This window comes from Lissotriton vulgaris, chromosome 12, assembly GCF_964263255.1.
Source record: "Lissotriton vulgaris chromosome 12, aLisVul1.2, whole genome shotgun sequence".
NCBI classification, from domain to species: domain Eukaryota; kingdom Metazoa; phylum Chordata; class Amphibia; order Caudata; family Salamandridae; genus Lissotriton; species Lissotriton vulgaris.
In genome coordinates, this window is record NC_141700.1 from 678,989,621 (window position 1) to 679,015,884 (window position 26,264).

A 26,264-nucleotide genomic window follows, 5' to 3' on the forward strand; every position below is an offset into this window, starting at 1 on the left:
ACCCCCCCCCCCTCACAGCCACAGGGGCAACACAAACATGTGGAAAGACCAGCTGCAAAGGAGGCCACAACAAACCAAGTGGACCAATACACTGCGACCGCAGGTGTGTCAATGACAGATACACTGCCATGGACAGCGGCGATGGGCCAGTCTCACCCACTGGAGTGCAGATCTTCGTGGCAATCGAAACATCGAGTGCTGCTGTACACGCCAAGATTGACACCACGCACAAGACCTAAGCTTGTTCCGAGTCGACCGCCGCACAGTGGCAGAAAGATCTCTAGTGACCAAGAAAAATGTCAGAGAACTACAGGGTGCGGTGTCTAGCTTGATATTGGCCCTATCGGTCCTAACTGCTAAACCCGATCGGACCTAACCGCTAAAATTGCAGACCTGGAAAACGTGACGAAGACGCGGAGGGACGCTCCCGGAGATTCAAACTCTGATTTGTCGGATTTCTGGAAGGAGTAGAGGGAAAAACGCCGGAACTCTTCCTAGAGGCATGGATCAAAATATCGCTCACAGGGATGAACCGCTCTACGTTCTTTATGGTAGAACATGCACATAGGGCGCTATCCCCACTGCCCCCTGCTGGTGCACCTCCACAAACTATCACCGTGAAAGTATTAAACTACAGAGACTGTGATAACATTTTAAAAGCAATTTGCCCAGATGGGGACCCGGTCTTTGAAAACCATGTGATATCCATCTTCCAAGATTACAAGAGCCTAGTGCAACAACAGAGAGCGTCCTTTGGAGGGGTGAAACAGAAACTTAGGTTGATGAACCTTATGCTCCTCTATCCAGCCAGGCTGTAAGTCCTACATCGTGACCGTGCCCATTTCTTTTCATCCCAAGGAGAGGCAAGGGATTGGCTCGAGGTGTGTGGCAATGGAAGGCCCCTGCACCGGGGTGGGGGGCAGCAACAAAACCCTCTGGCAGGGGTAAACAAAGAAAGACCACTAGTTGCAGCTGCCGGCCTGGTCCTGCAGCACGTACTACATTCAGAATAGTGGTTCGGCAAGATTAATCTTTAGACATGGAACACTCTAACTCTGGAGCTAAGGACCGAGGGCCACCCAGAGTGGACCCACAACTGCAACTAACTGAGCGTAAAGCCGCAAGGGCACTAGTTTAAGTCATAGCATCGCGTTTAGATGCCAGCAAAGGAGATGTGGTGGAGGACACTCCCCAGCAGGAGAACACCTGATAGGTCAGTGACCTGGGTTTTGGCAGTTGGAGACGGTTGAATGTGCGCTGCCAGATGGAGACATGCCTAATTGAGCTGAGTGGGGCCATGCCCAGTTCATGTTGGCCATGCAGCGGAATCTCGCGGCCATGGACTGAACAATAGCGAGACTGGGTGAACACAAATGTACAGCGGGCGGTTGCACACTCGTCTCTCTTCACTTCCTCCTCTCTTTACTTATTTAGTCTTCTGCATGTCTGATGGATGGGTGACTAGGTGGCTGACTGTGTGCTTGAGTGTGAGTGAAGACTAGGATTGAGGAAGATCTATTGGCTGGCACATCCTGTGCCAGACCATGCGCCATACTCAGCTTGCACAAAGTGTACCTTGGATGTAGGGCAACTGAAGTCCTCATGGCAGGCAAAGTCAGTCAGTGCTAAATGATTGAATGATAAACAGAGCGACTCCCACTCTATCACAGTTATGGATCAGTGCTCTCATGCTATCAACGCTGGCCTCTCATACTTCACCTGGACTTACTTATGGGGAAAAGGGGCGGGGAAGGGTGTAAGGGGAGTTGGACACAAATGGGGAGGTACAAATTGTTTCTGCAGTGATTACCCGGTGGTGGGGAGTTTCTAATGTTTTTAGATACATCACAGGCGGCAATGGTGGCAGGGAAACCTGACGTAGGAAACCCAACATTAGAAAAAAGATGTTTTAAATGTATAACTTGGAACGTGCAGGGCTTAAACTCATTCGTAAAGGAGACACATCTGTCAGAGACTCAGGAGCTACATAAGAAATGGAGGGGACAACTGTTCTCCAGAACCTACTCCACGTATGCGAGGGGGTCACGATCTTTGTGGCCCACACAAGTCACATTGCCGATCCACAGTTACAAAGCAGACATAGAGGGTCGATATGTTGTAGTGCATGGTGTTGGATGGCATAGAAGTGTGCTTGGTGAAAGCCTGTGCCCCAAATGTTGATGATGGTAACCTTTGCTTAGAACTAGAAAGACAGCCAATTCCCTACATGGGGACACCACTAATATGGGCAGGAGTATTCAATTGTGTACTAGATGGCACCCTGGATAGACATGCCCCAAAACTACACACCAAACCCAATATGGTAGTGGCTCTGCACAGCGTTATGGCACACCTACACAGTGTAGACATCTGGCGCGAACAGCACCCACTGCACATGGGTACACCTGCTACATCCCATCCTGGATTGTCTCCAGTAGACTCCACAGATTTCTGATCTCTGAAGAGGCCTCCCCGGCGGTGGCCCAGAACTCTATACTGGGCCCCTATCTTTTGGACCATGCCCCAGCATTGCTGGAGTGGGGGGTGGAACACAGCTGACCCAGGCTACCACTGTGGCGCCTGCAATCGGAAGCCCTTTGGGATGCAGTGTTTAGAGAGGTCTTAACAGTTTTTTTGCCACCAGTTGGTTATCCACAGCCAACAGAGAGCTGGAATTGGACACGCTAAAAGTGGTCACTTGCGGAGAATGTCTGTCCAAAATAGGTCGCACTAGGAGACAGTTGAAGCAGGAGCTCACTGAAGTGGAGGGCGAGTTGACCAAAACACAACATATCGAACAAGACAGGGAGCCATGCGGTGGGGCTCTCCTATGAGCGCAGCACAGCGTGGGAGAGGTATGGGACAGACTGGACTGTTTCACTAGACACGAGTATCGTCGGCTGCTCCTCAGGGAGGGTGACAAATCGTGTAGGCTGCTGGCCTGGCTCCTCTGCCGGGAACGCCCACCCCCACTTATACTGACGCTTCGTTCCCTAGACGGCACCACGGTTACTACACAAGTGGGATTCACTCTATGTTGCTCACTCACCTGGTCAAGGTGTACAGGCAAGGCCCAGTGGTGGACCGGACTGCAACCCTGGAGTTCCTGAATGAGATGCCTCTCCCATCCCTCACAGGGGGAACAGAAGACCGAGCTAGAAGCCGCGATTCAACTTGAACTGAACTAAGAGAGGCACTACAGGGCATGGCTCGTTGTAAATCCCTAGGCCCGACAGCTTGCTGGTGGAATTCTACTAGACCTACGCAGATATACTGCTCCCCTGGTTGCTGGACACCTTGCAGGAAGCTAATAGGCTCTGGGTCCTACCACAGTCCATGACAAAGGCATAGATTGTTATGCTCCCGAAACAGGGCAAAGATGCAAAGGACCTGGGGGCCTACCGACCCCTATCGATGCTGGGAGTAGATGTAAAAATTCTAGATAAAGTCCTAGTGACACGCCTCAACATGGTGGTGTTGCAGCTAGTGCACGAAGACCAATGCAGCTTTATGCCAGGAAGAGGTACACACAAGAATCTTCACTGCCTTTCACACATGATGCACTCTGTGGCAGGCAGGGTGGCATTAGTTGCCCTGGTCATTGAAAAGGCCTTTGACACCTTGAGATGGGAATATCTTTGGGAGATCCTAAGGAAAATATGATTTGGGAGAGAATACATAAATTGGGTCAAGCTTGTATACCACCAGTCCAGTGCCCGGGTCCACAATAGCGGCCTAGCATCGGGTACAATACCCATTGCAAGGGGCACAAGACAGGGCTGTGATCATCCCTGCTCCTCTTTGCACTGGCAGTGGAGCTGTTGTGATCCGCCTGAGGCGCAACATGAACAGATGGCGTATCACAGTGGGCGGACGCATGCATTTCTTCTCCCTATATGCAGATGACGCACTCTATATGTCCAGCAGCCGGAGGAGGCGATACCGGCACTCCTGGAGGTGTTAACTGCCTTCAGGACCGTGTCAGGCCTACACATAAAACACCAAAAATCTCTCATATTCCCATTGGCCTTTGCTGGCAGGGGAAGCATTGCAGGCCTGCCCGCCGTGGAACTCAATAGGAAGAGGGACAGATTTTACCATCTAGGCATACAAGTTGCACACACACACCAGAATCCCAATATGCCCTGAACATGGGGGCAGTGATCACAGGCCTGAAGGAGTTGGTTGGTTCTGGAACAGGCTCCCTATTTGTCACCGGCCGGGTGGCAATGGCCCGGATGGTCATGCTCCCCCGATGTTTATACGCAAGGCTTGAGTCGGGGGTACACGCGGATGGACGGCGTTCCCCCACTCTTTCCACAGGGTGGACGCCGTCCCCCCTGCCAAGAAGCTGGGCCCCACAGAAGTAAGCTGAATGTGTACTAGTGTAATTTTTAGACACCGGGACACGTTCTGCACGTGACGTCATGAGGTCATTTGCATATTGTCAGTCCCCCCACTTATTTTTATAGGACTTGTGCCCTGTTTATACGCCATGCAAAACTCTTTTTGCAGGATCCTGGCATCCACTTTTGCTACCTTGAATTCCCTCCTGGTTTCGTTAGTGTGGGTGGGGGGATGAAATAGGGTAAAACTAGAAGTGCTGAGGCTAGGCACTGAGATGTGAGGTTTGGGACTCTCAGATTTCAGACTCTATTACTACGCAGGCAGCTGCATGCAACTTGGGAAAGGCACTGCTGGCTGACCTTAGCAGTGGTGTTGACCTACCGAGATAGCTCATGATGGGCTCCAGGGCACCGAGAGACTGCCCGTATATAGTCAGACTAGTAACTGAAGCATGGGAACAGGCGGTTACACGTGTTATTGCTGGGCCCCATATGCCGCTGCGCTCCCACTTTAATGGTTGCCGGGATTTCTCCGAATTCATTCAGTTAAGAGCATCACCAAATGGGCTGTGGGAGATGTACGATGGCCGGAGATCTATTTGCAAACAGGACCTTTCTATCCCTTGAGGAGGCGGGGAGTGGTTTCATGTATCTGCAGGACATTTTTTGTAGTACGCTAAATTAACACGTACAGTTCGTAAGATTTAGACCTCCTGCCCCGAGGAGCCAGAAGAGTCCCATATGCTTATACTACTATTAGACCTGGGTTCCACTAGAGGACTGATCTTGCGGATATGCAAACCCCTAAAAGATGACCGCACAGTTTCTGTCGACCCAATTAAAGACAGATGTGAAGCAGACCTACCTTCCCTCCTCACCGACGGTGAGTGGAGGAGTGCATTCGCACAGGTAGACGAAGTGTCCAGCAATGCTCGGTTCAAACTTACCCAGTTCTACTAGCTGCATCGTACTTACTTAATGCCACAAAGACTGGCATGATTTAATGACAATCGCTCTGCCCATGCCCACACTGTGGGACTGACCCTGCCACGTTTATACACACAACATGGACAAGGGCTAGACTGCAATCATACTTGCAGTAAGTCATACAGGGACTCCCCACAGCCACGAGCGTAAGAATCGAGGAGTCGATCTAACAATGCCTCCTGGGGGTGCTCCTGATGCCAAAAAAAGGGGCGCGCAAACTACATAGGTTCGCCCTCCTGGTTCTAATCCTAGCGAAGCACTGCATCGTAATACTTTGGACGCGCGGACCACCCCCCAGGCTAAGCAGATGGAAAGCGTATGTAAGGGAATGGAGAGTAGCTGAAGAATGTCTCCTCCGAGCAGAGCGCATGGACGACAATGCAGAACGAGACCTGGAATGAACGGGGTTGCATGCTTGACAAGAATGCTCACGCTTGAGCACCAAGGCAATAACGAGGTGAACACACCACCAACACACAGGAGATTGATAGACCCCTCCACCCACACCCACGGAGCACACTAGAAACTAGCCCATCACACTTCTCTCACGCCCCCGACACAATCCCCACCACAGAGTGATGAAAATGTCATGCTAGATTATTCCACGTCACCCCTAGAGAGCGGGATTATCCCAACCATTTCCGGCATGCTTCTACTAATATATACAGTTTACTGTTTTTCAATGTTTTTAAAGAAAAGAATTGCTACATTGAACTGTCAACGGGGAACAAACCCATGCACCACATGTAAACCGCCACAAATCTGTGTAGTTAATCTACATTGTGAACCACACGATAGGCCTGTACCATTATAACCTTATACCAAATTAATAAAAGCAGGTTAAAAAAACTTTTTACATAGATTGTTCCTGCAGCAGGTGATGGGTAATACTGAAGCTTAGCAGTTCCCACAGTAGAGAGCACGGAGAGGTGGGCTGAAACAGCTACACATGCGGTGTGCAAGTTCACAATCTATGCAGGGCATGACTCCACAGCAATTTGAACCTGTTGTGGTTTGAATTTATTTGCAAATATCTTGTGTTCTGTTTGTTGCATTGTTTTGTATGGTGATTTATATCTGAGTTGCTAACTTTCCAAAACAGGATTTTAGATCAGCAATCCGTATGAGTCAAGGATCCCAAGATATAAGACCGGTCCATGCAACAAATCCTTCCTCCAGCTTACCGTGGTCCATAGGCAGTCAGGTGAGTGACCGATTGCACTAACTACACTAAATTGATTAAAAAGTACAACCTCTAAGAGTCTGTGGTTTTGCATATTTATATAGAACTGTCTAGTCCTCACCAAATTCTAACATTAAATACATTTAGCTTAATGTGAAAAATAACACACCTAATGTTTATATTGTCATTTATAAAACAAAAAAAATTGTTACTAACACTCAGGAAAATTGTATTTTAAAAAAAACTGTACCCTTCCTGCTCCCTTATCAATTAAGAATTTAATTATAATCAGATGCTGCCAAACAGGTACACTTGATTATGCTGTCACCTACCTATAAAATCAGACAGTTTTTCTGTTTGGTCTGGAGAATTGAAGTTTGTAGTAACATATCAAATAAACCAAGGTCAAAAGGGATCCGTAAGAAAGATTTGTTGCTGCTGTTCAATCGGCTAGTTTTATTTTCAAACACTACGAGGTCATTTTAAATTAATGAGAACTCAAATTTAAAATAGAGAAAGTGTGAGGTGGTTGCTGATTACACCAGCAGACCTGATGCTCCTGGAAATATTTTGAAACCTTAGACACTAGAGTTCATGATTTTCTCATTGAGAGAAGACTGAACAAGTAGGGCTTTCAATGAATAACAGCCATGATGGATAGCTTTGTTTGCTAAACAGCAAATTAGGCTATGTTTGTTAAAAAGCAACTAAATGGATCACAAAACATGTTACCTTGCCCCAGGACATTTGAAAATAAATGGGAGGTGTTTGACTGTTACACACTCCATGTTTGATGAAAGCCGAACACTACGTATCACTACAAGCTCCTCCTACCAGGTGTCCATTATGGTCGTTGTGGCATGATGAATTGAGTCTGCTGTGCTGCTGCAGGATCTTAACGGTCAGTCATTGAGTCCGCAATTATTTCCTCTATAAGCTAGCATGCTCTAGAGGAAAATGTGAGACCATCTGTCCAACAGCTAAAGCTTACCCGAAAGTGCATCTCACATCTGTACAATGGTCCAAAGCACACCAGAAAATGTAGTATGTACTTGCTGAACAAGAAAATAATCAATATTTTTGAATTGCCATGTCTGAGTCCAAGTCTCAGCATCTCTGAGATACTATGGCAGGGCCTAAAGGCAATTTTGTGTATAAAAGAGTGCTCACGCACATCACGGGAAACGGCTTTTACAACAAAGCCGTTTCCACGAAATCTTTAACCACGCATGCAGTACAACGCATGCGTGGTTACAACTAATGCCTTTACCACGCATGCCTTTACTACGATGTTTGTAGTAAAGGCATATGTGGTAAAAGTAAAAAAAAAAAAAAAGAGGGGGCTTGGGGGGGGGTCTCCCCCCCCAAATAAAACAACTCACCATAAGTCACGTCGGCATCAGTCGATTAAGAGAAATCGGTAAAAAAAATGCCGTTTTTTTAAACGACGTATGACGTCACCACGCAAATAGTCGGTGAAAGGTTTATGCGTGCTAAACGAATTCCGTTGTAACGCATGCGTGGTAAAGGCATGCGTTGCAACGGAATTCGTTGTATCATCATATATTCGCACATCACGAGCTAAAGTTTTTTGTTGTTGTTGCTTAAGACCGCCACAGTTCTCGCAGGTCACGTGAGAGACTGAAACTTAGTGTTAATGTTTACTTGAAGTTATTGCTTTTCTAAATCATAGGTACACTTACATTTTCACGTAAAGCTATTGAAAGTTGGTTATTTTCTGTTTAATAAATATTGACAAATTGAAATTAGTATATATCATTTTCCTTTGTTTCATGTGGTTACATTTAACTAGTTTTAGGACTTATCGGAGTACACAAATGTCAGCTATGTCTTAATTTATAAAACCATTGAATTTTTGGAGGTGTGTGGGGGGTCTACTTTTCTTTTTCACATCACAACAGACCTTATCTTATATTGTTTACTAAGCATATGAATTACTGTCCCAAAAAGGCTACATCTATGATTGTTTCTTATTAGTTTTTTTATTTATTAAACACTGTTAAACTTGTTTCAGCGTATTTGCTTTCCAGCTCTTGCTTTCTGTTCTTAAAAACAAAACACAGAAAATGTGTTTTTTATTGAGCAACATTTAAAAATATTGATTTTGGGTCTCTTTAAAAGATGCTGTGTGTACTTCAGGTAGGCAAAATGTTTGATTGTCTTTTAACTCAGAAAAGATATGGTCAATGATTGAAAATGCCATTCTAGATATATACATTTGTAATATAAGGAATACCTGGAAAGTACAGCACTGCTTGAAGTTGGTCTACTCTGTGAAAACTAAATACCTGATGAATGGTTCTTTCTACAGAGTGCCCAAAGCACCCTTCAAACAAAAAGATCAAAGAAACCAGTAGAGGTCGAGAGTGAAGATGAGGAGGAGGAGGAGGAAGAGGAGGAAGAAGAGGAATATAGTAGTGCAGAATATGCACGGGTCCGAAGACGATAATCCTGGGACTGAAGCTAAGAATGAGGATGTGTTGTGTCTTTAATGTACTTTCTGCAGACATGGATTCTTCTCAGTTCCCATATTCCAGCACTATCGGTCAAGTCAAAGTGCTACAGGAGAATAACTAAACTTCATTACAATATTGCATATATTGGTGGGAGAAGTACAGTTTACATCTGTTCACATCCTTTAGAACGACTTCAATTATTCTTAAGCTTTAGTGATGTTTTATGTTGTAAATATTGTTGAGGTCTTTAAACATGAATCTAAAGGTAGAAGTTGCTGGAATTGGTTGCAATAAATCATAGGGTGGGCATTTCGGACACCTCTCATCTTCTCCTTTTTTAGGCTATCATCTGTTACACCGATTACCCTCAATCACGTCCTTGAGGAATGATGTTTTCACTATTATTTCAGTCCAGGCTTTGGCTGTATGCACTGTGGTTGATTTATGCAGTACTTTCGCTCAAATGTTGGTTTATCACCTGCAAATAAGTATGATTGAACTGTTCGCCCAGAGAGGTCTAAGAGGTTCTGGCATAGATGCATTAAGCTAAAAACCGGTCGCAAACGGGCAGATTCTCAGAATCTGCCCTTTTGCGACCGGTATTTTTGCATTTGGGATGCATCATCCCAAATTCAAAAATCGCAATTTAAGAAATCACAAAATTGCGATTACTTAAATTACGATTGCATTTAAGGAATCTTAAATTGAGATTCCTTAAATGCAATGCATTAAAGTAAATAAAATTGCGATTTCACTAATAGGGGGAGCAAATTACCATGAAGTTGAACTTCATGGTAATTTGCAAAAACTTTTAAAAGTGCACTGAAGTGCATTTTTCAAAGTTCCATTTTACACACAAAAATGCCCTTAGGACATGTGTGTGTGCGCAAGATGTACCCATATGCAGATTTCAGGGGTGCAACAGGGTGTCCTTTTGACACCCTGGCACCCTTGAAATTGCAATCTCAATTTGCGATTCTCAAATTGAGAATCGCAAATTGAGTATGTCTTCCCATTCATTCCATAGGAATGAATGGGGAGGTATTCCTTAATTGCGACTCGCAATTAAGGAATTTTAAGAAATCGCTATTTTTTTTTAGTGAGTTCTTCATGCGTAGCCTTTTGCTATTCCTTATTAGCGAATCCTTATTTTTCGGTAATAAGGAATCGCAGAATGGATGCTTGATGAATCTATAGGTATATCATTTAACTAGATCACTAATTGAAGTGTACGAGGTACGTCTGAAAGGCAAGTCCAGGCTTTAAAGTTGTAATTTCTCAGTACAATCCTGTGAAACTTAAATATTCAAGTCCTCAAGTACAGCAGTTCCTACCAAGAGGGCAAACCACAACATAAAATGTAATCCTTTGTAAAAAGGTATGTTGTAGATTATAAGCCAGTGAGGGAGGAGACAAAGGGTGGCCTCAGGAGTGAATCCATGCCCTTAAAGGCTTTTGGAATATTGTGCCTTTTTATTTGAACTAGTACCATCTGCTTAGTCTTTAGTGGACAACAAATTATTCTGTATTGATTCAGTTACCAATTTCCACCTGTTTTACACCAAAGTTGCTTATGACTACTGAGAATGCCTTTTAAAGTTTTTCCGGACATATTTTGCTACACCTTGAGAGAATTCCCTCACTCCATTAGGAGGTCTCCCAAATGAGGAAGAACATCTCCATCTTAGTGGTAATTGGGATTTGTCTCTGTAATTTTCTGAAGATTTAGGTCTGCCCATTCATTCTGCTCTGTGCTCCTGAAATTGGTATGCATTCTATTACCAGAAACTCTAGATTTGGCCCTAAAAATGGCTCATTATTTGCAGTTTTACTTGGCGCCTCTGAGCACATTTGATAGTCTCTTGGTCCGTTAAGATTTGGATGATTTGGATATCCTGGCAGGTGTTAAGCGCTTTGCTGTCCCAAGGCTCATTGAGTGTCAAGTTTGGAGCGCCACAAGATACTCTTAGTCTCCTCCCCCTCATACTCCTCCCGCCTTCCTCCCTTTTACACATTGGTTCCTCAGTCACTACAGAGAAAGGTGACGTGGTCCTTGGAATTTCCTGGTCTTGTAAGCTTTTCCTCTTGGGACTTTTTAGACTTTTACAGAAAGCATCAGAGCAATCTGGTCTCTGAACAAGTAATGGTTTATACAAAATGGATGTCAGTCATAACCAAGTGTTAACCAGATGCGAGACCAGCTTGCTTGAACTGAGTAGAGGTTTCTGTTTCAAATATTTCTCGTAACAAATGTTTTTGAGGCTGTTCACTTGCACTTCCTTAGTAAATATTGTTTAGCCAAGTGAGGCCTGAGCATTTACTTTGCTGCACTTACCAAGTTATATTTTGTGCCTAAACTCTCTTCTTATCTCAAGTTTCTTCAACATTTGGTCTTTCCTCATAACATAGTAATTCATTTACATAGTTTCTTTTTTACGTTCTTGCTATTTTTGCACTTTGAAAAGGAAATGCGCTTCCTAATCTTATTTAATTGATGACGTGTAAAGTCACCCCACATTTTTGTCGTAAAGGAAGCTTTCTGCTCCTTTGACCCAACTATGAATATTTTAAGTGAATTGTGTTTCAATCAGTGATTTTCATGAGGTTGACATGTATCTTGTGTTTGGATACTCGTGACTGGAAAACTATGCTAAACGAAACCATGGACATGAAAGGTGGATGAGCAAGAAAGTTATATTTTGCACAGATAACAGATAGATGGAAACTCTGATATGAATGGAAATATTGCAAGACCCATTGTCCATCAACGACCCTCCAGAGCCGCACCAGAGGTGGTCATTTACTCCAATCTGGTTGTAATTACCTAAGGATAATAAAATGCAGACTGAATGCTGTAGACAATAACCTGCAGCTTACCATTCTAGAGTGTGTATACAATGGGCCACTGTGTTGTGATGTCCAAATATCAAACACAGCCAGTAGGGAGTAATGATTGTGCCCATCTTAACGTGAAATTACAGTTTGCCTCTGAGCACCCCCTAGTACTGCACCCCAGCACTTCAATACCTTTCACTCACATAGGGGCCATATTTATGGTTTGAAGGGTGACTCTTCTTGTGAACCACACTATAGAGGGTTGCTTAATCTTGTCTTGCCCTCTAACTCGCCAGTTCTTCTCAAAGTCTTTTAAGAGACCAGGTCATGAAAGAGATTCCTAAATATGTCAACACTTTTACAACAATAGATCAAACACTTTTCACAGAGTGAATGTTGGGCTTTGAGTAAGAATTTTTCATTTTTAAGTACCAGTAGAAGGGGAGTGTTTTCTCCCAGTATATTTCAACTTTACTCCAGGTCCCAATTCTTCAAGAGGAAACCATTGATTAAACAATAGAGAAAATTATGGATTCAACAATAGATCCTCCTGTTGCCTACAAAGAAGTAGAGGTTTGAAAAATCAGTTTCAAAGAGGACATTCAAGAGATTCCTCTAACAGGAAGTGTACAAAAAACTCAATTTTTATTAATAGGTCCCATAGCACTTTTTATAGAAAATTGCTCTCATGTTTTTGAGACTATTGGGTCCTTCAAGCTACAAAATGTTCCCAAATAGAACATCTTTTCATCTGTCTCACACAGATTAGAGTTTAGTGCAACAAGAATTTCAAGAACTGCTTCAGAAGGGCGCAATAGAATTTACTTCATTTCATCTGGAAGGATTTCGAAGCAATATACTCATTTTTTATTAAGTCTCCCTAAGTTCAATAGATTTTGCTCTTTATTCTTTGGTTTGTGTGGCTACACAATCTTCAGTAAAGACACTGTTCTCAAAAGGAGTTGAACTACTACATTTTAAGGTCCGTGCCTGATTTAGGAAATCATATTGTGCTGCTTAATGGTCATTGAATTTACACGACTGAGCAGGGGAACTTGTCTGTGCGGCATGATAAGATGTCAGGTCACAAATTTGGTTTGATCTGGTGGCTCAGGAGTCTGTTTTAACCTCGTGGTCACAGGTTCAAATCTGGATGGGTGCACTCAACCTTCCTAGGTCAGTAAAATGACTACCATTGAAGTGCGTTACAAAAATGTTTATCCAGCAGCAATCGGTATGTTTTCTTCTCAAATCGACGGTATGTTATCCATTTGGCCACGTGAATAAAGATCCTGTCTTTACTAATGGGAATTCAGACAAAAATCCATTCCAAGTCCAAACCATCAGAACTAGATGCAAAACCCAGACATTCCTGACATTAAAAGAATTCATACTTGTAGAATCCGCTTGTCTTTTTAATACTAGTGTAAAAGAGAAACTGTCCTCGTGGATTGGATGCATATTACATTAAAGCGAAAGACCGAAATACCTAATTTCAAAGGCACCTATTTCAGCAATCTGAATGGCCACTGCCTTGGCTATTACTGATGCCTTCTGCTTTCATTTTGTGTTAGAATTTAATGGTAAATTTGGGCAATCATTAAAGGATTGGTTATCATCTCTCAGCTTACTACTTCCTGCATTCTTAACAAGTGTGGCATTGGAATTAGCAGTTTCTTCGCTCCTCCCTGTTCCACCTATGTTTGGGGATACTTCCATTACGACAAATTCATAGCGGTCATGTGGATGGACTGTCACAACTCAAGAGCGGCATGTGTTCTTTAATTACATTATTCAAATTTAATTGATTTCTCCGGAATGACTCGCCCATCCTCAAGGAGGTTTGTATGTGAAAAACTATGTAAGTTTTTTACCCGCTGAACTAACTTAATTGCAAATCGTTTATCACAGCTATAGCTGTGGCCCTTATATTGCTGGACTTAAGTGCCGCTTTTGATACAGTATCACATACTGTATTAATTAAGACGCTTCGCTCCCTAGGTATCCGTGACTCAGCACTTAATGGGCTCATCTCCTTTTTGACTAAACGTACTTTTCAGGTTTTCTCTCACACAGCCAGCTCAGACACACATGTCTTTGAACATGGTGTACCACAGGGTTCTATACTTAGTCCTCTATTGTTTAATTTGTATATGAGCTCACTAGCCAAGGTGGTGGAAGATTCAGGCCTATCAATGTATTCATACGCTGATGATTCCCAGTTGATTTTTTTCCTTTTCTTCTGAGAATACTGATACTTCCTCCACACTCAAAGAAGGTCTTATTAAAATAGCAGGTTGGATGCAGGATAACTTTCTAAAATTAAACGGGGAAAAAACAGAAGTCATTATTCTCGGCAAAAACAAAAACTTGGGCCCTCAACATTGGCCTCGTGAAATGGGCATGCTTCCTGCCCCAGTCTCACAGGTGCGTAACCTAGGTATCATCATTGATGACTCTCTTAATATGCACACACAAGCTGTAAAAACTTCAACAACGTGAATTGCCATACTAAAATGGTTAAAAAACATCTGCTGGATGCTGCCCGAGCCAACAAAGAAAACCGTAGTCCATGCCTTGATTACCTCTAGGATTGACTATGGTAATGTGCTTTATTTGGGCTCAAATAAAGCAACCACTCGCAAATTACAGGTGATTCAAAATTCAGCGGCCAGACTGCTATGTAAAATCCACAGAATTACTTCTACTACCTAATATCTTCGGGACCTTCATTGGCTTAAGGTCGAAAACCAAATTAAATTTAAAGCACTCTGTTTCATGCATAAAATCAATACTGGCAAAGCCCCGAAATATCTTCACTCGCTTGTTCGCTCATATCGTCCATCTCGCTCTCTCCGTTCTTCTACATTAAAGAGGTTGTCATCCCCAAAGTCATGCTCCCCCGTATGGGCGGTAAATCTTTTTCCTACCTAGGGCCCTTGCTATGGAACACCCTGCCTTTTTCAGTACGTAACGAGACCAACTACATCAACTTCCGTAAAGCTTTAAAAACTTGGCTATTTAACATCTAGACACTCGTCTTTACCTACCCTACTTGCACAGCTCTACAATTTTGCGCCGGGAAAAACCCTTTGTGGGTAGCTGCTGCGCGCTACAAATGCAATAATAATAATAATAAATAATAGATTCACGAGAATCATCAAATCCCAACCAGTACTTACAGAGTGAATCATAACTTTCTTCTTGACCGGTTTGAATAAACCTTTAAATTCATAAGATTCCTTCTGCTTTTATCTCATAAATTTACTTTTATGAAAGTTCATGTGTTAGCCAGCTTAGCCTTCTTGCTTTGGAAATTATCCATTAATTTGATTTGCCAAAAGATAACTACTTAAAGCAACTTAACCCAGAGGTTGTCTTAAGCGCGGGGACACGCCGTTGCGCGTAACCAGGCGCTTTACAAATTTCCCTTATTATTATTATTATTATTATTAATTGGTGCATGATATACATTATACATCAAACCCCTTTTTGTCACCTCTTGCCAAACCCATGTTAAAAACACCTCCAACATTTCATACCATAACAGATTTACTAGAGTAGGGGTCACCTGGCTTTGTGTGAAATCCTAGTTTCAAATGAAAGCACATACAACCATTACCCTGCAATGTTCCTATGCCTAAAAGGTGTAGTTTTCACAAACATTCCACATATGCAATATACCTATGTTTGCGCAGAGATGTGTATTGGAGGGTGACTTTAGAGTATAAATCTTAGGGAAAATATCCCTTGTTTGCTTTTCGCCTTGGAGCAAGGGTTTTTATCATAGCAAAACAGAATCTTCTTTCCTTTTATGTTTTTTTCCGTGTGAGTGCTGCTGATGACTTCGTGGGAAAGCAGCCTTTGTGAATGTGGCACTGATCACTGGCTTTCTAGACAAAATGCTAGGGATGGTTAGTGCACAGATTCTCTTAATAGTCTGACAGTCCCCACATTATTGCATTTTATATAATACATCACAGAGTGTCTTTCAGAAGCAACAAATCTTTGCAGAATTTTCAGAAAAAATTACAACTTTTAAATGGCCAAACATGTCTCTGCAGTATAGCAGAAATATCTGCATTATGTTGCCAGCCTCAGTAACTCCGCGGTTATCGGCCTGCAATCATTGCCTCTGTTTTCTGTTCGTGCCTGATTTGTTTTTCACAATGTTTACTTGTTTTATGTGTTCAATTCACCATTTGTTAGTGTTGATGTGTGGAATCATTTGCAAGTTTAAGTATGGAAAGTGTCATAATAACTGCTGTGTTTGCATTTCTATTGTAAATTGTCAGTGAAAGAAACATATTAAAATGAACTCTGTGTACCATTATGAATCCTTTTTTTTTATTCCTTTTCAACTTGTTATTTTTTGTTCTTTTGCATCATTTTAAATTATTGAAGTTTTTTTATTAACCCAGCTATTAAGCAGAATTAGTCTTTAGAACAGAGCAACCATTCAGGTGTTTCCATCAGGCAGGAGTTAAATAAGCAGAGAGTTGTTTATTTTGATATAACTGAAGAGCATTACAAAATGGAAGAGGCAGAAAAATCGACATATCCTTAATATATAAATGGACATAACGTGACAGCGTGCACCACCCGTTCACAAAGTGTGGCGGATTATGAGGACATTAAAAGAAGTATTATGAACGTGATCCATGTTTTAATAAACCATCTAAGTGATGTGGGCTGATGGTGTCAGAAATGTTAGATATTATCAATGTGAATTGTCACTGAGCTATGACATTAAATGGGCATTGAATTAAGGACAACTTTTTCGGTCTTTTGCCTGCTTAGTGCCAAATTGTAAACCCACTTTGCTGTCACAGGCCATAGTTGCCACTCACAGTTTGCGAGAGGAGAGCAAGAAAATATGTTGGGTACTGTTTGCCACTGGAACCCAGGGCCTAATATACTATATAATTCCAATTAAATAATCTGTTTTCTCTTTTGTGTACTTGACTCTTCCAGAGTAGGCATAAGAAGAAAACAAGCATTGGCATGGCCAATAGGTCTCGCCTTTGGGACCGTATAAATATTTAGCCATGCAACAGTTGATGTTGTTGCACCAAGGATATTATGCTGCATAACTAAATACAAGTCAAGTCAATGAAGCTTTATTTCGATATAAATATCATAAAAGCAATAAAAGTTTAAATGTAGAGAATAACTCATCAATGGATAAAAGCATGCAACACAATTCTCTTTTTTCAATAAAATTTACAACTTTTAAGATATAATTTATCAAATAGATAAAAACATGCGACGCAATTCTCCTTTGTTCGATAAAAATGAATGCTTTTGACAATGTTATAAATCAATATGGTTAAAAAAAACTTTAAAACAGAGGGCAATTGAATTTACGGTACAAGAAATTCATTATCTAGATCAAGGAGTAGCATTACAAGCTTCAACTTTACAATGATCGTGCTCTTAACTGCTGTGTCAGTTTTTGGAGGCCCTTCGTATCGTTGTAGATGAATCTAGGGCTCTAGTGAAATTTTCCCGATTCATGCCCTTATATAGGTATAACTCATCATATCCTTATATAAGCATCAGAATCATAACCATATTTAGACACAGCCAATGCAGTCCAAATACGACATGGCTACTTCCAGAGATTCCTAGAAATCACAACGAGTTCTTGGAGAGACCAAACCTCCAGCAGTCCGGGACTTCCCCTGCTTCTGTATTGATTTGTCCTAGAACTCCTGGAGTCCTAAAAGAACTGCAAGCTCTTAGTGATGTATTATGTCCAACCTTACGTCAAACTCTGCACCTTCCAGGTATAAATATACCAGCATCTGCCCTAGCAAAACACACGGTTTGGAGCAGATCGACTAACTACTTGCCCGATGCCCTGCTGTAGCGAGTGCTGAAGGAAGCTGACCCTCCCTGCTGACGCACTGAGAGAGACGCTGTCTTTTCTCTTGCCGAGAAATCCAGCTCCGGTGTTTCCCGGCTACCCTTGCGGGTTACTGGGAGATCGAGTCCTGAGAGAGAGATACAAGACCTCCTACATTCTATGCACAAGGTACGGAGCTGATTAGACCCTTCGAGAATTCTTGGATAGATTCTTGGCAGAAACTATTTAACTCAAGCTACATCTCACTTGCTTCCCATGTACTAGGCTTAGGTTAGGAACACCGGGGTAGGCGTATCTTAGAAGCACCAGTTGAGTACGTTTAGTCATCTTTTATCATTGTATGTATTTTATCCATTTTAAGTATCTTATGGCTTAGAAACCATATAAATTATTTTACAGTATTATTTCATAATACACTTTTTACTGTACGCACTTTACTTTATGACAAGTATTGCGATTGTAGCAATTCACTTCTCTTGCATGAGAAAGAAGACTGCTTAATAAATAACCTTTTATTGAAAACGCCTGTCTCTTTATTTCTCTGCACTTCTGGTGAAACTAAACATGCATGATTGACTGAGTGAAATAGCCAACGATTGTTTCCGCGACTCTAGAGATACATTCCTTATTCTTGGGGAACAAAGTTGTCATGTTATATGGTTGTCAGAAACTAATCCTTTCTTGTGTATTCGAGAAAGTTTCTAGTGACCTGAGCTAGCTGGCATTCACAAATTAAGTCTAACATATTCAATAGAGACCTATTCGACTTCAGTCCTACGTCTAAACTATTGTTTGTTATTCCAATGCGCAGAGCCTATTGGGAATATAGGAACTACACTACAGTATAGCTCTGTGCCTGATTAACCAGGCTCGTCCCAAAAAACTTGGCAACGGCAAAAACATATAAGGTTCTTGTGTCTGTTCTGAGTATACGAAGGGCATCTCGATGGTTGGTGGTGCCTAGTTGCTTACAAATTGGCACAAGCCAACAGGACCTAGTGCTGGAACTAAATACTTATAAGGTCTCAAAGGCGAGACCTATTGGCTATGCCAATGCTTGTTTTTTCTGTGTGTACAAATAAATCCTGGTGAAATCCAACAGAAACCTCACCATACGTGAGTGAAAGCACCTACATCCAACTATTTATCCTAAAATGCATTAATTAGTAGGGTTTGACACCCCAAACACCCCGAATGAAGCTACGCCTCTGCCACTACTTTATATGTAGCGCTTGTATACACCAACGAGTGGAAGTGCCACATAGGAATAACAATGATGTTATAGCTGCGGGTCCAATAATCAATAAGACATCTTCAGCGCCTCTCTGTAGTGATATAGCGTGCACCAAGTCAGGAACTACGCATCGCTTTACACCTACAGTGGCTGGGATACAACACAGAAACGTGTGCATCCAGTGGAGATGTATATCTTAGAATAATACAAGCATGTGTCAGTTCCACATACTTCTAATTAGACTATATTAAAAATCACATATTTACAAATTGGGGCAGAGAGAGAGATGAAGTGATTTGCCCAGAATCACACAATTAGTCACGTGTGAAGCCGAGATCAGAAGCCAGGACCCCAAGGTGTGGGAAGACCACGTGCCACCATCGGTAAGTTCTCAAAGTGCCTCCATCTCACCAGCACTCCCATTTCCGGGTGATCTGTGGGTGCTGTGAATTGGCAGACACCTCTGAATAAGGCAACAAGACCCCACTTACCCAGTGATAGGAAGAGCAGGAGGGTCCCAAGGAGCACCTTCATCCTGGGGCTCGTTCCGGCCCCCGTGTAGTGCCAACCCCCGGAGTCCCTCAGAGGCGCAGTCCTCGAGGCAACTTCGCCGCCATGGAGAGCTCGACTAGACCGGCCCTTGCACCTCACCTTCTCCCCTCGGCTGTTCGTGAGGACGGTCAAAAATGCAGCTGCGCCGTACCAGTTGGTCAGGAAGCGAAACGAGGCCGATCCCAAAGCAGCGCCCGCCTCGTGAAACACGAGGCTGCTAGGGCGTGAAAGGAGGTAGCGCCTGGAGTGGGCGTCAATGCGCCTTGAGCGAGTCACCTACCAAAGCCGGTGGAGTGTGACATCATGGGCAGCACATGAGGACAGTGCTTCATCGGCCACACAGGACCCGGTCGCTAAACCATTAGTAATCCCTTCTAGGCGCTATTCTGAGCAGACCCATTGTTAACCCCAAAGAAAAGAGATCCTGCTACAGTGACCTGGTCAGAGAGAAAGGCTGGACATGTGAGAGGAAGGAAGGTAGCTCGGACAGAGGTTTGCTGTACACAGACAGGCCCAGTGGTTCACTTGGACTATGTAACAAGAGAGTTCCAAATTAGGCGGCTGGGTTGACTAAATTGTGTGGTACAAGGGCAAATTAGGCAGCTTAATGCGACACGCTTTGTGTCTCATTGCTTCGCCATATCGTCACAGTCAACAAACATTTCACTGGATTAATATGCGTTTAACACCTAAATGCAGAATTCAGCTACTGAAAAGGGGTCCAGTTAATCTTTGTAAAAACCTCGCGCAAAGTAACACGCGTGGCAGCGTTTTTCGTGATGTCTGAGCCGAGCTAGGCATTTTGCTTTTTTAAATCTGAAGATTACACAGCAGGTGGCGTCGATTATGTGGCAAACCCACCATTATGCAGAAAACACCACGGCTGCAGAATTGCATAGTTCCAGTGGCCCAGGCTATACAGCTCTTGGGAGTCCAGGGGTGTATTGTGTGCTGAACGAGGCACAACCCGTTGTCCTGTCACCAGCCATGGGGTCTTGGTAGTTAGCTAACTCTTCTTATGTGGATGTGCACAATGTGTTGTTGATAAATGATGCTCCGGGCCATGGCTCCCAGCGCAGGCAAGAGGTGGGGACCTTTCTCGGCTGGTTGCGTATGTAAGACAAGCGCGCACGGCAGTAGGGAGAGAGGAGGGGGCCTGTGCCTGTTTCCCTTCGCAGGAGCCAGCAGGAACAATTTGTCAAAGCTCGCTCCCGCAAGGGAATTGCCAAACGTGCACGCGATGCCATTGAAGGCAATTCAACGGGTGCACCTTTTTGACTGAAAAGGCGAATCAATTGCTAAAGGTCTCCTTCCTATGCAACGCTTGCGCGCAGCGTAGGCGAGACCTAAACAGATAAGTATTACTTTCAAATTTACTGTCGTGTTTTCTTGCTCATGACCAAAGAAAGTACAGCTATGTATACTATTAAAAATATTTTTGCCTACTGATTTTTGTTCTTTGCTGAGTTAAACGCTCTGAGAAATTGGGTTTTTGGTTGATGTGGCTGGTTTCACGAGACTAGGGCAAAGTATAAAATTATGGCCGACTGCAATGGAGCACCGGCCAGATGGTGGTGTCCAAGAAGGTGTCTTCGTTGATGAGCCACTGGACAAAGCCGGGGTGAAGATTCCTACATTCGGACTAAGTGTCTTTTTTAGGACTTAAAAATCTCCAGTGGACAAAGCTGAAGACTGTAGCCAACGAGGGCTCCACGAGGCTGGATCCTTTCTGTGAAAGGCCGCTGAATAGGATTTGCCACTTCGGAGAAGAACGTAGCGGGAGGTACAGCGAAGTCATGTTGACAGGTAATGCACCTTGGGCGGTAGGTCCTGTACTCCTCAAGTTTTGGATTTGGGCTATCTGGGTATCTTTAGCACCACAGATTCAAGATGGTTGGAATCTTCTATCCCTAAGACTGTGATCAAAAGGCCAGCCGACTAGCCCTTGAAGTCCCTCTGGAAGTCCTGGTTCAAGTAGAAGAGCAGGGAAGAGCTCTGGGGGGGTCTCAAAGCATGCTTCCGTCAGCAGTGCTCTGTGGTGCAGCAAAGCATTCCTTCTGAAGTACACAGCAGGCCACAGAAGCAGGCCGTCCTTCCGCAGGTCCAGGAGTGTGGGGTTCTTTAATTTTGACTCCATTTTACATTCAACTCCATTTTGTGTTGCCTTTACACAGGCTGCATGATTCACGAAGTATCCCTTTCAGACTGTAACGTGTTGAAAACCCCCTCCGTCCTTGTCTTGAAACCCATCTCAGACACCAGCCGGCCTAAACTAATTCTTGTCTGGACCACCTAATCCCTGTATCAACTATCTGTTAGCCTTTAGTATTCTTTTCGTGTCGTATCTTATCTTTTGGCCTTCGCTATTCTCTCCCTGTGTTTTCCTATTCCATAAACCTTTGAAGCACGCAAACATGTTCTGCCATTACTGATTGACCTATAGGTGTTGTCATTGATTGACTTATGGGATTGGGCAAAGACATGACTCAAGGGGGATGTTCTGGTTACATGATGCCTTATTTTGAATGTTTTCCTATTGACTAATATTTGTCAGATCTTGCATGTCCATGTTAGGCATTTTGCATGCTTGCAAAAGCTAGGACTGCCCTTTAATTTTATTCTGAGCTTGTAACCCTAAGCATATATAAGGCCTCTGTTTTCTGTACTCTTCAGACTGCCTCATTCAGTTGCTAAAGCTTCTGTGTGACGTAGCCTCACTCATTTGAGTTTAATAAAAAATTTCCTTTTATATTCCAGCTTCTGTGTCAAGTTCTTCTTTCTATTAGTGAGACCCTTGAGAATGAAGCTTTGAGGTTCTTCAAGTGAACTGAAGAGTGAGTCTGAGGGTCCTATTGTTATGCTTCTTTTGAAGTTGGAGGAACTTCTGAAAGCTTTTCCTCACAGAAGAATTTTCCTGCCTCCCTGCTGTGGTCCCATTCTGTCTGCAGGCACAATAGGCTAGTGTGTAGCTAATTGTGTGAGAACAGGAAATAGTCTATAGAAGTGCAAGTATTGCTGTGAACAAGCCAGAATACGATTTGAGATTACCCGCCCAAGTAAACTTAGTCCCTCTCTTGTGGGAGGAATATACAATGGTCAGCTGCCAACAACACCCACTTATGTGACCCTAGAAGCAGACTTCAGGCTCCAAAGGGTTAGGACAACAAAATGCCAAGCTTCTAAAAGTATTTTATACGCCGGGACAACCCAATCTTCCCCCAGGGAACTGGGTGATGCAGTTAGAAAATAAAGATGGTACTGGAGGAATTATTTGTATTCCAATTAGCAAAATAATAGATTGGTCAACATAATAATCCAACAGCTAATCATCAGGAAATTAGTCCGATAATTAATCAGCAGCGTATTGTTATAAGGAAAAATATTTTTTTTATATACAGAAAATAAGTCGCAGGCATAGATGGGACAGCATATACAGATATACATCAATATAACACTGGCGCCACCCAGCAATCCCTATGTATTTGGTAGTATGCATTCAATTCTGGGATCTGAGGAAGTGCACAATCCTCTTAACTGTGCAAGTTTATAAATCCATAGTCCTGCATAATTTTCATTTTGCAGAGAGGGCTGAAGCTCAATGTTATCAAGACTGTTAGAGCAGACACACTGTTGACGTTTCGGTCTCAGTTGGCTAAATATTCCACAAGATGATCATCGGGACTCCGTGTTGAAAAGGGACAAAACCTGAAAAATCTTGCACAAGGCTCAAATATACCAAATGCATCAACATAAAATCAATCAGCAGATGTTTAAATGAGCAAAAGAACTTATCCTGCAATCAGCAAAATACATGAATGAATCAACTTTCTAAAAGCAGGGTCAAACGTCAGGGGGCGTGGCTTGCAGCATGCCGAGCTAGACGTGCAGCCCGGGAGCTCCCGGCTGGTGACTACATAATCCGACTTCCACATGCTAACCACCAACTTGAAAGTACCTGAAAACGTGTAGCCAGAACCCCTGAAGCTGCCGCACTATCCTGGGGGACTCACCTGAGCTCCCGGAGCCGTGAAATTTAAGTTAGGCTTGTCGGCCGGCAAGGGCGCCGGGGAGGCAAGATGGCGACGCCGGCGGTGATCTAGTGCTGGAGGGGGAGCGAGTTGCGTGGAGGGCCCCACTGCAGTGGGAAAGATGATTGTGGGCACTGAGAGGCATCGGGATACTTGTGGAGAGCCCAGCAGCCGTATCCCTCGGTGGCGGACGGTTCCGACGCCCGGCCGCACTTTACCAAAATGGCGGCGTGAATCGGAAGTGGAGGTCGGGGGCCAGAAGAAGGGCCGCGGAGCCACGTCGGGAAACGGACCCTGAGTGGAGGCTGAGACCCTGCTGGAAAGCCGCCCGGACGGGCCAAAAACAGTAGGTTAGAGACCCCGACTCCCGGCCACCCTTCACCAAGATGGTGGCCTAAGCCATTGGTGGTAATCGGGAGTCGACCGGGGGGGCCCGCCTGAAGCAGAGAGGGGAGCACTGACCCGGGGAGGCCCCGCGCTGCAACGGGGGAGCCCGAGGACCCGGAAGCAGCCACCAAGACAGCGTACACCCGGCCGCCCTTTACCAACATGGCGGCACGGTGAGGAGGGACCGCCGGCGGAAAACACGAGACCGCACCTGGGCACCCAAGGGGACGTGGTGAGGCACCCCGACGGAGGTTGAAAACCGGGACTGCTAGAAGCAGGGGATCCTGCGGGTACTGACAAGGCTGAGGCACCGGGGTTACAACAGGATGGCGGCAACCGCTGCATACCAGGCTGGGGGGGGTCTGAGGCTGGACGACCCAAGCGGCGGACGATAAAGGGACACTCAGTGGTGAGAGAGACACAGGCCTTGGAACGGTGTGACACTCACGATTGGGACAGCCAACGGGCTGATAGAGGAGGCACCACGCTAGTCCCGACACTGGAGAGTCACGGACCCCGCATCCCTAATTGAGGAACATAGGAATATAATCAGCAGGAGGCTGAGATCCGGCGAGTCAAAGCGTATGGGGGTGGTGTCCAGCGAGAATACAATCCGGAAGCTGGCCAGATCAATGTTGAGCATTTGTGAACACTGACGGGGGTAACAGGCTGGCTGTGAATGAACCCCGGAGCGGCAACGGCACAGGCTAGAAGACCCACGTCTAAGCGGTGCTACTGATACATGGCAGTGCAAAAGGGGTCCGGAGGTTGACCTCTAGAGGACACACTAGGCATACCTTGCGGGAACCGGAGCCGGGGAGACACCATACTGGCAGAGCAACAGTCGCTACTGGGCCAAGTGCAGCGGACAACCTCAACAGCGGCATATGAGCAGTACTGATCCGAGGCGGCCAACCATGGGGAAAAAAGATACACTGCCCAAACCTCCGAAACCGGGCCCTATGGATAACTTTGCGACATCACGCCTGGGCAGGGAGACCCCCAACACAGCATCTGAGGGGTCAATAGACACTGGTAGGCTACTAGCAGCTATTCAAGCATCAAGATCGGACATTCAGGAATCCCGAGCGGCCCTAGAAGTCAAAATCGGAGAGGTGGGGTCAGAGGTCACTCTCCTGCGGTAAGATTTCAGGAACCTGTCGGCTAGAGTCACGGAGACGGAAACACGAATTGGGGAGGCGGAAGACTCGCTCACCACACTCCGGAAAGATATGATGGAACTTCAAGCCTCACACCGACAATTATTATGGAAAGTGGACGATGCCGAAAATAGGGCACGCCGCAACAACCTGCGCTTTGTGGGATTTAGAGAAGGAATCGAGGGAAATAACATGGCGGCGTTCCTTCACACATGGCTGTCTACAACCTTCCCAGTGGCACAATTCTCTACGTGCTTTGCCATTGAAAGGGCGCATAGAGCACTACTAGCGAAACCTCCGGAGGGTGCGAGACCTCGACCGGTTATCGCGCGCTTCCTCAATTTTGCGGACAGGGATTTGATACTGCGGGAAGCAAGGAAATTGGGAGAGATTCGATTGGAGAACACTAACATCATGATTTTCCCGGATTACAGCCAGGAGGTGCAGAAACAGAGACGCTCCTTCGACACGGTGAAGGCGAAACTCAGGACAATGAACATCACCTACATGCTGCTCTTCCCGGCGAAACTTAAGGTCATATACAAAGAAAAATCAATATTCTTCAACCACCCTGACGATGCCTGGCAGTGGCTCGAGGAGAGACCGATCTTAAATAGCAGAGAGGCGGCCGGGCGTGAGGAAATGAACAGGTCCCTAAGCAGACCCTCCAGTTTATCGCGATTTCGCGATTCACGAAAAAATCGCGAAATCGGCAGATTACCGCGATGGCTGCGATAATAAACATATTGGCCGTGATATTTATAAAAAAGTGGAGACAGCAAAACAAACAATGCAACAATGCCTTTTATGGCTGTGCGCCCCCCCACCCCCGCCCCCCCAATCGTGTGTGTCAGCAGCTTCCCGGGACACACACAGTCAGTTTTTGAGCTGGCAGCCGCACCCGAGTGCTTCACAGGTCATTAAAAGACCTTTCACTTGTTAATGACCCCGCCTGTTATCCTCGCTCTGGCAGATGTCAGGGGCTTGCGGTAGTTTTGGGGTCCCAACCCCCTGGGTCCTCACATTAAGGGCTGTCTAGACTAGCAGCGGGGCTTCTAAGCCCTGGCACGGCCCTCCCTTAAACAAATGCAATATTAATTGAATGCGGGCGGTATTTAATTTCTTAATGCGCTCTCGCCACCGCATGAAGGAAACGCCTCAAATGTAGTGAATAAAGTGTAAAGTTGCTATTTACCACATCCTATG

General features: G+C 44.6%; 1 protein-coding gene across 1 annotated transcript in view; it reads left to right on the forward strand.

The window, feature by feature from the left end:
• CIBAR2 (CBY1 interacting BAR domain containing 2) overlaps window positions 1-9,306 on the forward strand; it is a 129,898-nt gene extending 120,592 nt beyond the window's left edge. Inside the window, exons 8-9 of the mRNA XM_086945877.1 lie at window positions 6,436-6,537; window positions 8,849-9,306. Of these exons, the coding sequence (XP_086802003.1) occupies window positions 6,436-6,537; window positions 8,849-8,986 (240 nt within the window). The 3' untranslated portion in view covers window positions 8,987-9,306. The remainder of the gene's footprint in view (window positions 1-6,435; window positions 6,538-8,848) is intronic.
• Window positions 9,307-26,264: the final 16,958 nt, after the last annotated feature.